Source organism: Tachysurus vachellii, chromosome 18 (genome assembly GCF_030014155.1).
Source record: "Tachysurus vachellii isolate PV-2020 chromosome 18, HZAU_Pvac_v1, whole genome shotgun sequence".
Taxonomy (NCBI): Eukaryota; Metazoa; Chordata; class Actinopteri; order Siluriformes; family Bagridae; genus Tachysurus; species Tachysurus vachellii.
This window is the reverse complement of record NC_083477.1, coordinates 6,629,741-6,645,557: the sequence shown is the minus strand read 5'-3', so window position 1 is coordinate 6,645,557 and position 15,817 is coordinate 6,629,741. Positions and strand designations below refer to the sequence as shown.

Sequence of the window (15,817 nt, the reverse complement as noted above, 5' to 3'; positions counted from 1 at the left end):
ATGGGAATTGCTGGTACAAAATAAACACTCTTACATGGACAGTTGTGTTGCTGGTGGTTTCTGCCTCACAGATACAGACTCATTGGTTCTGTCATGACTTTGGGTTATTGTCTGTGTGGATTATTTGTATCTCTTGGTATGGCTAAGAGTCTAATCTCAAGATGTCTTTTTCTACTGACATGGAGCTATCTTGGTCTTATTGGCATTCACACTTGGACTTGTCTGATCTTGGGCATTGGTCATACATTAAAATGAGATTTTATAAAAATAAGAAATATTGTTAGTCAGATTATCTGTTTGCATGAACAGTGAACAAAAACATAAACATCAGCCTAACCACTGGCACAATTCATGAATAAAGGCAAGTAGTTGAAGTATTGTAAAGACTGGGCCCTGATAAGTATTTGGTGGTTTAATCTTAAATCTAGCTTTTATTCAGACAACATTTTGCATTAATGCATTAATACTTTTTGTTTTGACAGTGTATTGATTATACCCCTGTCTCTTTTGGGGTACATATAGGATTCCTCTAGGTTCTCTGGTTTCGTCCCTTCTCCCAAAAATACTAGTTGCTGTAAATGTCCATGGTATTTTGTGATGTACTGACATCCCAGCAAAGATGCAGTCTCACTTCATGCTCAGTGTTCTTGGTTCTTGGAATAGACTCTAGATCCACTGGAACCCTGAACAAAGTAAAGCAGCTACTGAACTAAAGGAATTAATGATTTGTTTTAACATTATGGGACTAGTAAGTATTACATACAGTTTGTCCAAGGTGCTAAAATCTTTAATGGACCAACTGGTCTGTTTATTTTACTTTATGATTTTTTGTGTTTTACAATCTTTGAATCCTTCTATAAAGGGAGTAAGATATATACCTGTATACAATCCCTGTACACATAAATAATTAATTTTGACCACTGATAAATGTGATTGGCATTCCCCTTTCTGACCCTCACTAATAGAACCTTCAGTGTTGTAACAAATATTAAAAATCTAATGAGTTTTTCTTCTCAAGGTTAAATGGTTGCATTCATTGTGTGTAGAGTAGCATTGTGATGAATCGTTTGAGCTGAAATTGGGTACCATGCATAACGTTTCGTCTCTTGGGCCCTTTGTCAATGCATTTACAAGGTTTTAACCTTGAAAGAAATGAATAAATAAAAGCTATAGTTAGCTATATAGTCTACTGTATGTATACACACTAATTAAGGGCTAAGCACAGAACAGGTGAACACAATAGGGCAACAAATCAATTACAGGACGTAAGCGAAGGCAGGGCTTAAACGGAAACAAAAGCAAATTGAAATGTAAACAAAAGAATAAGATGAGAACATGAAACAAAGCATCTTAAAATCAGGGCTATCACTAAGAGAGGGATATTTCAGATATAAGAGTTCTTAGGTCTACATATGCAGTCTATATGTGAGATTATATATACTGGTGCAATGGTGAGGATATGGGTACAGTCCAATGGACTGTAAACTTTAGCTTTCTTATTTATTATTTGCTTACCTTTTCTGTGCTCTATAAACACTCCAGGATCAGGAGGACTTACCATAAGTGCTGCGCCATCCTAAAATGCACATCTCCTACAAATCCCCATTAACTCCAGCTGCACTTCTTAATCCCTCCACTGGTGCCTCATCTTTCCATTTACTTATATCTATTGATCTGAACCTACCTGCTCATGTTGTGCATTTCACCATTGACATTACCTCACATAAATTTTTGAATGGATTTCCCATAGCTTGAACGGTGTATTCCATATATGCCAATAAATAGTGCAACTCTTCCTTATACCGGGATACATACAAATGTGGTTTTGTTTGGGGTAGTGAACATCGATCATACATCATATTCCTGCATAAATGCAGCGGGAGATGAAGGAGCAGGGAAGGAATGCCTGAGGGCAGTCGAATAGGTCACACGTGATGCATTTATAGGGTACTTTAATAAACAATCAGGGTCATTTACTGAGGAGAAAAATCACAGAGCTCTGGAGAGAGAGAGCAGTAGTATTTATCGGGCATACTCAGGACTGATTAGTATAAATAAGCTAGCATGGATAAGCTCATTTATATCTTTGGAGGGGAAAAAGCTAGGACAAACATTTACATTCACTTCATTGTATTTCCTATGACCAAATGTTATGATTTTGTCAGGATTTGCTTTCTAATTAATTACAACAACTACCATTCATTCATTCACTCATTCATCTTCTACCGCTTATCCGAACTACCTCGGGTCACGGGGAGCCTGTGCCTATCTCAGGCGTCATCGGGCATCAAGGCAGGATACACCCTGGACGGAGTGCCAACCCATCGCAGGGCACACACACACACACACACTCATTCATTCACTCACGCAATCACACACTAGGGACAATTTTCCAGAGATGCCAATCAACCTACCATGCATGTCTTTGGACCAGGGGAGGAAACCAGAGTACCCGGAGGAAACCCCCGAGGCACGGGGAGAACATGCAAACTCCACACACACAAGGTGGAGGCGGGAATCGAACCCCGACCCTGGAGGTGTGAGGCTGTTGTCTTGTGATGTCTGTCTTGCAGTGGAACTGGTAGCTACAGTAGAACACATGTTTTATCCTTTTCATTCAACATCACAGCCAGCTTCCCACAGTCACATGTAGAGCCTTCTCTATCAGTATATAGAGCACCCTGTAAAATATTTTATTTTACCTCCTCATTAGATTTATCTGGATTACAAATGACTGATTGTTCCAAACAGCATTTTTATAATTTTAGTAAAAATGCAATATTTTTCATTAGATAGAAAGTATAAATAAAAGTATTAAAAAGTGCTTGATAAAACCATCATTTGCTCCTATTAAGCCAGCTTTGCCTATTGTTTTTTATGTAATTTCCACCCATTCTTCTCCTGTTTTTTTAAGTTGGTTGGAAGTTTATTGACTGAAATTCAGATTTAGACTTTAGACATTGCAGAACATTCAGCTTTTTCTTTTGATCCACTCCAGCCTTGTTTTGGCCTTGTTTGGGACCATTGAAAGGTAAAGTTATTTTTTAGCAGACTGAAGAAGGTTCTCTTGCAGGATCTCCTTCTATTTTGCTCTACTCGTTCATGCTGCCACTACTATTTCTCTGTAGGGATGGTGTTTGTTCACTGAACAGGGGCATAGAAGGGGGCATTTATTATTGCCACATACTGTATACATTACAGCACAGTGAGATTCTTTTCTTCACATACCCCAACTGAGGAGGTATGTGTATGATATAGTGTCCCTGGAGCATGGAGGGTTGAGGGTTGGCTGTGCTGGGGCTTGAATGCCGATCCTCCGATCAACAACCCAGAGCCTTAATCAGTTGAACCAGTCCTGTATTAAGTTTACACTACTCACTGTACGAGTGCATGAGTTTGCAATAAAAAGTCTGACAGGATGGATATATGTATTTTTCATTTGTTAATTTTCAGACAAATTGGGACCAACAGATCAAATAGATTTGCGCTTGTTGCAAATACAGTTTGATTTAAAGTCTTGGAAACACAGTGTGAAAAGATGTCTCTCTAACTGAACAAGTTAACAAGATCCACAAAGAGAAAACATGTCAGTTTGGAAGCCTGGCACCAAATATAGCTCTCCTTCAAAACTGGTGTGTACAGCTGTTTCTTTTTACAGAGTGTAACTCGATTTAGATTTATAGGCTTCAGCATGCTGGGTTTGTTAGCGATGAGTTAAAGTGAAACCGAGCCAAGACCAAAACAAGACCAAAACCAGCATGGGGTGAGGCTAAGACTTTAGCAACAGTATCTGAGTGTGAGATAACACAGTTTATCTTTGCATGTTCATTTACGGCATTTTGGAAGATGTCCATAACATCCCACAGAAAACCTACGAAGTGTTTTATGTCTTTTTTTAAAAAACATTTTCTCCAACCAGTACAAATAATCCGTGGTCTAAGAATACCACTAAATTAATTCTGCTAAAGATGACAGTTAAAGAAATTGGGTACATTCATCCCGATCGGAAACAATTTTACACAGTTCACACATCTGACTTCTATCACACCTTCTTTCTGTGTATCACTGAGTTATTCACAAAACTGCTTACTCATGCCCACACTTTTTACGAGGTTTTGTCATTTTTTCTGCCGGCAACTCTGAGCATTGTGAGCATTAATTTCTTCCTGGTTTTGACCTTTCTGGTCTTTCCTGTTTGCGATTCTTTTTTTTTCTTTTGCTCTATTATTTGACCTCCTGCCTGTCAAAAGCTCACATTTCCTTCCACCTGCGTCTGATTTGTGACTCATTTCACCCATAGTATCTCACGACTAGACTAGCTTTTTAAAATTATAAAATTAAAAGTTTATCATTTTAAAAACCTAGTCTAGTTAGTAAGTAAAGCTAGTTAGCTAGTAAATTAAGTATGGGTTTAATCCAGGTTCTTTAATTCAGTTTTATTGGTAAAGTGTTTATACACTTTCTGAGTATAATTCTGAGTATAATTCTGAGTGGATAGATGTGTAGGTGGGTGGATAGATGGATGGATGGCTGTATGGATAGATAGGTGGGTGGATGGATGGTTGGGTGGGTGGGAGGATGAAGGGGTGAAAGGATGGTTAGGTGGGTGGATGAATGGTTGGGTGGGTGGATGAATGGATGGATAGGTGGATGTGTGGATAAATGGATGGATGGGTAGATGGGTGAATGGATGGATAGATTGATTGATGGGTGGATAGATGGGTAGGTGGGTGGATAAATGGATGGATGGATGGATGGATGGATAGGTAGGTGGGTGGATGGGTGGATGGAGGGGTGAAAGGGTGGTTAGGTGGGTGGATGAATAGTTGGGTGGGTAGATGAATGGATGGATAGGTAGATGGGTGGATAAATGGATGGATGGGTGGGTGGGTGGGTGGATGGAGGAGTAGGTGGGTGGAATGTTGGATGATTGGATGGATATTATAATTTTTTGTTATTATGTCAAATCTAAATGTGGATGTCAGTTCATGAGAAAATATCACCAGTTAAATATTTATTACACCACAAATCACGTTACACACTCGCCACTCTCAACACTACAGCAAGAAATTTGCCAACTTCATCATTTATAGCAACGGCTCATAAACAGAAGTGACACGGTTGACAGGTTTTAGATTCGGACCGTCATCGGTCATTCCTCCATATTCATTTGTGCTTGTGATTATGGACCAACAGTTCTGCAGAGCAATTTACGTTGTCAGTTCACAACATAATTTCACACACAGATGGCCAGCACTTTTCCTGTTTTCAGCACACACACTAGATTGACAAGGGTTTATTCCTAGCAAAAAATAAGCCAATGGTCCACTTCACTGTCACTTTGCACTTTGCGTATCTACAAGCTTGATGTATCCCAGCTGGATGCATGTGAGAAACGACATCCTGAATCTTTTAGGAAGTGAATATGGCATGAATAATTGTAATTTATACTGATCGTTTGTGCCTTTTCTCCAACCAACTCATAGTTGAATATTTTCCTATATTAGTTCTTATGTCTCTTCATTTTGATAGAACCTGTCAGAAAGAAAGAAAGAAAGAAAGAAAGAAAGAATAGTTTCTTCCTTCACTTATTTTCCTTCTTTACATTCTATTTTTAATCTTTCTTTCTTTCTTTCTTTCTTTCTTTCTTTCTTTCTTTCTTTCTTTCTTTCTCTCGTTTCCACAGACTGCATGCTTCTGATCACTTTTAGCTACTTATTCACTTCAACTATTTGAACTATTTTCTTATTACTCTTCTGCAGTTTCTCCATTCTGTCTTCTTTCTTTTCCGTCCTTCATATTTTCAATTATCTTCGCTTTGAGCACCAGATATTTCAGTGTTCTAGAATATGTCATTCTAATGCTGTTAAATAAACAGGTGTAAGACAGAGCTCGTAAAAGCTCATGGCAGCTGTGTGTTATTTACCTTAACACGCCGTAATCATTTTGTTTTGTTGTCGTTTAATAGCATTCTTCGTTTAAAAATCAGATCAGTGTACACTGTACAATATATCAGTACTATCTCTGTTATCTGTTGGTGCTTTATTTCTCCCTACAGCTGGGGTTTCATGCTTTCGTTCATTCACATGTTTTCTTTGTGCTGCTTAAGCTTCAGGCTCCAACCTTTTCTTCTTATCATGCTGCAGTTTGCACAAATAATTGCTTATCTGGATTTTAGTTTGTGATGAAATGTAGTGGCAAAGAGTTCAAAAGAAGCTTTTTAGCAGCCTGATATCTTAATTGATTTCCTAAAATCTCACACATTACTTACATAAACAATTTTCTTCAAGTTCATGTCTACATCAATGCAAAGTGCATGTGTGTGTGTGTGTGTGTGTGTGGGTGTTAATGTTCTACAGATGGGCATTCAGTTTTAAAAAGCAAGCATTTAAAATCATGTCAAATGCCCCATAGTTTTATGGCAGCCTCCCGGTGCTCATCATCCTTGGCATATTTTCAGCAAAATGATTTTTAACAAGCTGCTGGTCAGCTCGGGTTAATGGGCTCAGCTCACTGCTGTTCCATGCACACACATTACTTCAGTGTTTACTGTCCTCTCAACACTGTGGTGTTTGTTTTGTTTGCTTGCTTGCATTCTTTCATAATTTCACCTTTTCTCTTGTCATGTTTATCATCTTTTCTTCATTTCCTCCCACCTTTCATCCTGCCTTTCTTCCCTTTTTTATCCATTATTGTTTTTAATCTTCCTTCCATTCTTTCTTCCTTTCATCCTTTCTGTCATCTTTCCTTTCTTTCCTCCTTTCTTTTATTTTCTCATTTCTTTCCTCATTTCTTTCTTTCTTTCTTTCTTTCTTTCTTTCTTTCTTTCTTAATTACTTACTTTCTTACATACTTTCTTTTACTGTATATCTACAGTACCATCCATCCTTATTGTACTCTTACTTCCTTTAGGCGTTTCTTTCATCCCTTCTTCCTTTGGTCCTTTAGTTTATCATGTGGAGACTGTAAATGCTGATGATGAAGGCAGTGATTCAACATTTATCATTGCAAACTTTATTCTAGTTTCAGTAGATTTGTAGACAGACAGTTACAATAGTTTACAGTGTAAATATTATGGTTTTTAATAATTTGGATGTCTACAAATTTAATTGAAACTATAATAAATGCTGGCCTATCTGTCTGTTTGTCTGTCTGTCTGTCTGACTGACTGACTGTCTGGCTGTCAGCTGTGAATCAGGGCTGATATCATGATACATATAGTTTTAATGGTCATTATTATATTAGTCTTACATGTTTAGAATTAGTCTTACCACATTAGAATTATTACATGTGGTCTATAAATCAGTGTGTTGCTTTGTTTTAGTGCAGGTGTAGAAATCAAACACTTCTAAAATGCTCTATGTGATTGACATATGGGCAAAAAAATAATGTTTTTCCAGGTTTTTTTATTCAGTGCATTAAATCAGCATGTTAGCCTGGAATTCACTTACACTGCAAATGTTCATTCATTCATTCATTCATTCATTCAGTCAGTCAGTCAGTTCTCTGAGCTACAAGTCAAAGTACATGTCTACTGTAAATCAAGACTGTGAGGTACACATCATAGTCAAGTATTAAGTCTCTGATCTGTAATTCTGAGTCAAGTCTTTGAGGTAGAAGTCTAAGTCAAGTCTCAAGTCCCTGTGGTACAAGTCTGAGTTAAGTCTCTTAGGTACAAGTCTGAGACAAGTCTCCAGTCTCTGAGGTACAAATCTGAGTCAAGTTTTAAGTCCCTGTGGTACAAGTCTGAGTTAAGTCTCTGAGGTACAAGTCTGAGTCAGGTCTCAATTTTATGTGGTACAAGTCGGAGTTAAGTTTCTGAGGTACAAATCTGAGTCAACTCTCAAGTCTCTGAGGTACAAGTCTGAGTCAAATTTCAAATATCTAAACTTTAAGTCTGAATTATATCTCTGTGCTACAAGTCTTAGTCAAGTATCTCTGAGCTATAAGACAGTCTCAGAAGTCTCAATTCTAAGAAGTGCAAGTCAAGTACAGTCTCTGAACTATAATCCTAATCAAATCTCATGTTCTTGGTAAGAGACAAGTCTTCAATCTGTGAGCTACAAGTCCAAGTCAAGTCTTGTTTGTATGTCATGCATTTTTAATTAACACTCAAACCGTTAACTGTGTTGTTTCTAGAGGGTTTTTTATGATTGAATATTTAAGCAAATATTCATGTTTTGGTTATGTATTATTTTAGCTGCCTGAAGACACAAACCGAGAAACCCCTGAGTATCTTACATACTCTAGTAAATGCGTTTAGTCTGTCTTGGGTTTCTGACCAGATCAATCTGCAGCTTTGGTTTCTGCTTGGCCAATATGTTTTATCAGGTTAACCTTTAAGAGCAAGATGTCATGTAAAAAAAAAAAAAAAAACTTTTTTGGAACAAATGTTTGGTTTTTATCACTTTTTTCTACATTGAACTGGATCCTTACTGTAATTGTAACTACAAACAGAAACATGAGCCTGTACTTGTCAGTCCTCACAGCAGCCACGTTCAGTGCACGATGTACTTGACTCTGGGATGGACACCAAATACAAGTAATACTAGATAGTTTTTGTTAGCCACTATTATCGAAACTGAAACACGTAATACACTCGCACAATAGGCATTCATATATAACCTAGAAATTTCTTTACCAGCCATCCGGGTCCAATTTCCACAGCATGTGTGTGGCATTGAAATAAAGTTGAAAAAGGCCAAAGTTGTTTTATTTAAAGGACATGGACATATTTGCTCCTTTGTGTGTGTCTGTGTGTCTTTGTGTGTGCGTTTATGCATGTCTTTGTCTGTGTGTGTCTCTGTATGCGTATGTGTGTTTGTGTTTATGCATTGTGTTTGTGTGAGTTGTCTGTATGTGTCCCTGTGTGTGTGTTTGCGTTTATGTATGTATTTGGGTGTGTTTGTCCGTATCTCTGTCTGTTCATTTGTGTGTCTGTATGTGTGTGTGTGCATGTGTGTGCTTGTATTTATTTATGTGTATTTGTGTCTTTGTGTGTCTGTATGTGTGTGTGTGTTTGTGTGTGCATGTGTGTGCTTGCATTTATTTATGTGTATTTGTGTCTTTGTGTGTCTGTATGTGTGTGTTTGTGTGTTTGCATTGCATTTCTCATCTAGCAACCACACCTCATCTATTCCGTTAACAGTAACTGAATGGAAAAGTAGTAGAACTTATGAAGAAGCTGTAGATGATCAACTAGAAGTTAAAACGTTTTAAAGGGTTAACAGAATCGTCTTTGTGTGTGTGTGTGTAGGAGCATCCGATGCCTTAGGAACATCATTCACTGGAATCTGATTACAGCTTTTATCCTGCGCAATGCAACGTGGTTCGTCGTGCAGCTGACCATGAACCCAGAGGTGCATGAGAGCAACGTGGTGAGTGAAAGCACACTCTAACTATCGTAATGTTGTCTAATCATCGATCGTCAAATCTTAACATTTCTTATGTGACTTCTAAATGTCAGCCTGTTCACTAGACATGGTCACTTCATAGGGTGCAAAATAGTGTTGGAGAACAAAGTAGCAATAAAACACCATTAAGTTTCAAGTACAAAAAAAAGAATTATTAAATTAAATGAGATGTCAGCAGTTGCTGGTTGAAAATTAACTTTGTATGTAAAAAAATAGTGAAGATCATTAATTTAATGTATTCAGAGCGCTTATCTTTTATCAAGTAGCCTAAGGGCCAAATAGCCCAATTTTTTTCTCAATAGATTTCTGTTATTTGTAAATATTATCAAAACTATGAACACATCCACACACACATATAATGTATGTACATGAATATACTAAGACGCTATGTGGTTAACTTGAGTTTCCTCCCTCAGTCCAAAGACGTGCATTGTAGGCTGACTGGCATCTCTAAACTGTTTGTAGTGTGTGAATAGGAGTGTGAGTGTATGAGACTGTGCAGTGTTATGGGTTGGCACCTCATCCAGGGTGTCCTTGGAGTCTCCTTGGATAGACTGAAGGCCCCCTGTGACCCTGTAAAGGATAAGAGATAGAGAAGATAAATTGATGGATCATTCGTCAGCTGCGCAAGCTGAGGCTTATACTGTAAAGTCGACAAAAATGTCTTTCACTTCTTTTTATTTTAAATTCGCACAGCTTTTTTTTCTCTCGTTCTTATTTTTTCACTTCATTGCTCCAGTACCATCAACAAACATCCTTCTACAAATATGTGTGACACATGTTTTACAGTATGAGCAAGGAGCTAGGTTCAGAGTCTGTGATTTCTGCACTAAGCTTGTATATATTACACAGCAAGAGTCTATATTATACAGATAAGCAGTGAACTGAGACTAAAAATGCAATGTCAATATGATTTCCAAACAGAGAGAGACAGAGAGAAAGAGAGAGACAGAGACAGAAAGAAAGAGAAAGAGACTACCATGTGTGTAGTGTAAGTGTTTGTAACCTCTCGCCCTTATCTAATACAAACCAAATATATTTTCTAATTTTTTTACATTTAAATTCATTCTCACACTGTTTCCAACCCACACATACCACAGCCCTCTGTCTCCACCTACCCATCAATCCATCACTTACACACACAACCAAATACACTCACACACACACACTTATAAACAGGCATTCACATGCACACAAACTCTCTCACACACACCAGCACACACACTTACACGCAAACACATACACGCGCACATACTCACACACACACACACACACACACACACATTTATATACTTATATAAACTTTAAGGCCCAACTTTGTATACTGGGTGGCTTATAAGTATACATGTATACTGTGTGTTTGTGTGTGCACGACAGAGAGAGAGATGTCATGGGCATATGTGCATGAGTAAACAGCTTGAGCCCTGAGTAGCTGTCAGATGAGCCTCCAGGCTAGTCAATTACCCCTGCTTTTGCGTGCTACTTTAATGAACTCCTCAATAGTGAGAAAATTAATTAACACAACGCCTTGTCAATAGCAGACCCAGAGGAACCTCTCAAACACTCATCAACAGGATTATGTTTGCCCTTCCATACAGCACCATGTTTTCAAACTGCTCGACATGTGTTGGATGTACACACTGCTGTGCACACATTAGACACAGAGTGTATAGTCTTAGTGGTTGAAGATAACACCTTCAAATTGTAGACACTTATGAACAACCACTTGGGGCATCTCAGAGATCAGAAAAGTTTTTGGTATCACCATTTACGTACACCATTTAGATTTTTGCATAAGGCCACACCACACCACAGAAACCCTGTCCTGTTTTCATTCATTTTAAAAGAAACATGTGAATAAGGCTGTTTATGTCACTTTGAGTTATGCATAAATAGCTACTTTTCCGAGGAAACTATTGTCAGGCCCCCGGATACGGTGGAAAGGAGACAGACCCGTCGGCAGGATAGCTTCAAATGATAGGGGTTTAATACACAAGGGAAACAAACAGACATCCACACGACACCGGGAACTAACGTAACTTAATCTAACTTAAATACACTAATGAATCCGCCATGCCATCGGCAACGCGGCTCACATAAATACACACACACAGTCAATCACAGGATGGGAAACAGGTGAGGAGACAGGGAGGAGCGGACGAAGGCGTGGCAGACACGTGACAATAATAAAAACATTCGCACGTGTCCAAAGGTCCGCACTGATCCCTGACAACTATACTAAAAAAATTGTTTTAAAAATGCTAAATTGCTGATATCAATTACATGATGTGTGCAGGTTTCTGTCTGGTTTTCTTGTTTTGTTTTTCTTCTGTGGTAATGCATGACAGCAAGATTTCACAATTGTGTAACCTCTTAGTTGCAGCCCAGGAAAACAGCACATGTTTTTAAGCAACTGTTAACGGGCTGTCAATACATTTGTCACACAAGACAACATTATTATTTAAATAACATTATTCTAATGAGAATAATTTTTTTTTTGGCTGAATTTGTGTAATTAATATTTTATACACACAATTTTACCCATTTTTATGAAGGCTGCCACACACACATACACACACATACATGCACACACACACACACACACACACACACACACACACACACACACACACACACATATATATACATATATATATGCATACATACATACATACATACATACATACACACATGCACACATACACACATACATACATACATACATACATACATACATACATACCCACACACATACATACACACATACATACATACTGTACATACATACATACATACCCACACACATACATACATACATACATACATACATACATACACACATGCATACATACATACTGTACACACATGCACACATACATACAGACACACATACATACATACATACACACACACACATACATACATACATACATACATACATACATACACACACACATACAGTACAGTACATACATACATACATACATACATACATACATACATACATACATACATACATACACACACACATACAGTACAGTACATACATACATACATACATACATAAACACAAACAATAATTATTTTTTTTTAAGATATAACAATAGAGCATTGTATTCAGACCCATTTTCGGACATCAAGTGAGACAGGAATCACTTTATTTACAATATACAATAATTAGGTATGGGTTTCATCAGATTTTCTGTAAATAATATTTTAATAAATATAACTCTTATACAACAATGAAGTATGGCTTATCACTCACTTCAGTGGTGCAGTGTGGCTTAAGCGGTTAGGGTACAAGGGTTGTTTATCTCTATGCTCCAGAGAGTTATGATGCTGTATCATGGCTGACCCTGCGCTCTGACCCCAAACCTCAAAGTTGGGATATGCAAAGAAAGAATTTCACTGCGATGTAATGTATATGTGACAAAAATAAAGGCTTCTTCTTCTTCAAGGCTTGAAAAAACATAGCAAGGAGTCGAGAAGAGAAAACTAATTTCAGCGTCAGAGAAATCCATACGACTTCAAAGTTTATTCATTCTGTTCGCTCCATTTCACACATTCATAGATGGTTGATGCAAAATGGAAGTAATGATCTGTACATTAATAAAGCTGTAATTAGAAATGCAGTTCGCTAACATCTAATGCTCAAATGAGTGATGCGATTTGTAGTAGATTTGAAGTATTTTATTTGTTTTGTCCTACAACAGCAAACCCACAAATGTTTTATTCCTTATTGAACAATCAGAAACCTCTTGCACCAAGTGCTAGTTGTTTTCTCATACATTATGCTGTGCTTTAAAATCCAACATCCAGATTTTTTTCCTGTGTGTTCTTTTAATTGTTCCCTTTTTACAGCACACACATGCCCAAATCACACATATTGGTTCTTTGCTTTCATTACATGCGTGAAATTGCTAGTCAACGATTTAACTGACAATTAACAGCATTTAACAAAATGACACTCTTAAGAAATTAACACGGCTGACAAATTGTAATTCCAGTTAATTATCTCACACATGTTGTGCTTAGAACACCCATCTGGTTATCTTAGATAATATTGCTCTGGGAACAGTGTAAAAAAAAAATAGTGCAGCAATGTGTTGTATTCAAACATCTGTCGAACAGAAAGATTAGTAAGAAAGTGCATACTCATATGGTTGTGTAGAGAACATTGCCTCTTCAATCGTTTATATATTCACACTATCATTCATCCATCCACCCATGCATCCATTTTCCTACACAAAGTCAAAGTGAACCTGGAGACCACCTTGTGACTCAGGGCACCAAACTGGGGACACCCCATCTCAGGGCACAATCACGCACACTCACAATACAGATCATTTAGAGATGCCAATCTGTCTCTAACACATGGGGGAGGAATTCAGAGAATCACAAACGAAACCCTTGAATTACAGAGATTACACAAACTGTGCACACAGGGTGTTGGTGGGAGTAACCCTGGAGGTGTGAGGCAAACATGCTCAATGAAGCTCATTCATTACATACTGAATTCATAGATAGACAGACAGACAGACAGACAGACAGATAGATAGATAGATGTTGGACTACTAATCCGAAGGTTATGGTTTCGAATCCCAAGTCCACCAAGCTGCCACTGCTGAGCCCCTGAGCAAGGCCCTTAACCCTCAATTGCTCAGTTGTATAAAATAAGATAAGAATGTAAGACACTCTGGATAAGGGTGTCTGTTAAATGCCAGAAATGTAAATGATATGGAAAATTGGATGGATGGATAGATAGAAATGGATGGATGGACAATTGGATGGATGGATGGATGGATGGATGGATGGACAGACAGCTCTTCATTGCTATGCTTAATTTCTAGTGAACCTATTTATTTTTCCTATTTATTTGTTTGTTTCTTTGTTGTTTATTACTCCACTACTAATTTAATAAAGCACTTTTCTGCACATTTAGATATTTGAACATCATTATTCAACTGTAAGAATTCAAAACCACAACAATTTGTTTAATTGTGCTATCGGTATCACTTGTTCTTTTCTGACATTAAAGTGAACACATATCTGTTTTATTGCTAACAGTTCGAGTTTTATATATATATATTTTAAATCTTGTAAAGAACTCGTACCGTAAAGGCCCAATGAAAAAAAAAAGCCATGTTTGTGTCGTCTTCAGGGACGGTTTTCTATAATTTTCATTTCTCTTGGCTGACAGATCTGGTGCAGGCTGGTTACAGCAGCATATAATTACTTTCATGTGACCAACTTCTTCTGGATGTTTGGTGAGGGCTGCTATCTGCACACAGCCATTGTGCTGACCTACTCCACCGATAAGCTCAGGAAGTGGATGTTCATCTGTATCGGCTGGTGTGAGTACTGCTATTCATTCAGAACCTTAATCCGTTAATCAGAAGTGGCACTTTGAATTTTGATTTGTTAAATATACTGTTATATTGTGACGCAACATAACAGTATATTTAACAAATCAAAGTCCATCTGTAGAGTGTCAGTCACTCCAGGATTTCATGATTTATCAAACTGAAGTGAACATTAAGTCAAGCAAACTGTGATATTCTGAGTACAGCAGGTATTCTGTAGATTTGGGACAAGACGTGTGGTGTTATCTCATCACAACACACGTTCAGTGAAAACCCTTTTTACTTCCCGTTAATTATCATAAAAAGAAATTACATACGTGTCTTTGCTGGAAGGACTTTAAAAGAAGAATCTTGAGCTTGCAATTTTGCCAATGCACAAATCACAAAAATCAGCAGGTTTTCACAGGAAAATCAAGCATTTTGGGCTTAAAAAATAAATACAGTAGGTGAACGAATGGGTGTCACCAATTAGTGGCACTTTGATTACAGTAATACAGTAATTGTGTTGTTTATTGTTCAGCTGTGAAAATAATGAGACTGTTTTTTTTCGCAGGTATTCCTTTTCCTATCATCGTTGCATGGGCCATTGGTAAGCTGTACTACGACAATGAAAAGTAAGTGCCCTTTATTCTTCTTCAGCTCTTTTGATTTGTCTCTCTCTCTCTCTCTCTCTCTCTCTCTCTCTCTCTCTCTCTCTCTGTTGTTATTGAGTCAGGACCTTAAACACTCAAACATAACCCTTTATACTTTATATACATTTATTTCTCAACTTCATTTTCTTTCATTTCTTAATTCTCATTGGTCAGAAATTCTTGCTTCTCATTGGTCAGAACAACAGCTCTGAGAGTTTCTACAAGCTTTAAATTAATGCACGCTATCAAACCTTGTGCTTTAAATTTACAGGAAATTCCTGTCAGCCGAGTTACCGGCAAATTGCTGATATTATACTATCTTACTGTAACATTATGCAATTCTACACATATATAAATATGTGAATATATAATCCTTTTCTTACTTCTAGACTGAATTATTACATTGACC

The 15,817-nt window shown here is 37.5% G+C and overlaps 1 protein-coding gene across 1 annotated transcript in view; it reads left to right on the top strand.

Annotated features, from left to right (window-relative positions):
• The window catches only part of crhr1 (corticotropin releasing hormone receptor 1), an 80,454-nt gene that overhangs the window by 47,175 nt on the left and 17,462 nt on the right, over positions 1-15,817 (top strand). The window contains exons 6-8 of the mRNA XM_060892418.1: positions 9,257-9,377; positions 14,614-14,767; positions 15,330-15,390. Coding sequence (XP_060748401.1) covers positions 9,257-9,377; positions 14,614-14,767; positions 15,330-15,390 — 336 coding nt within the window. The remainder of the gene's footprint in view (positions 1-9,256; positions 9,378-14,613; positions 14,768-15,329; positions 15,391-15,817) is intronic.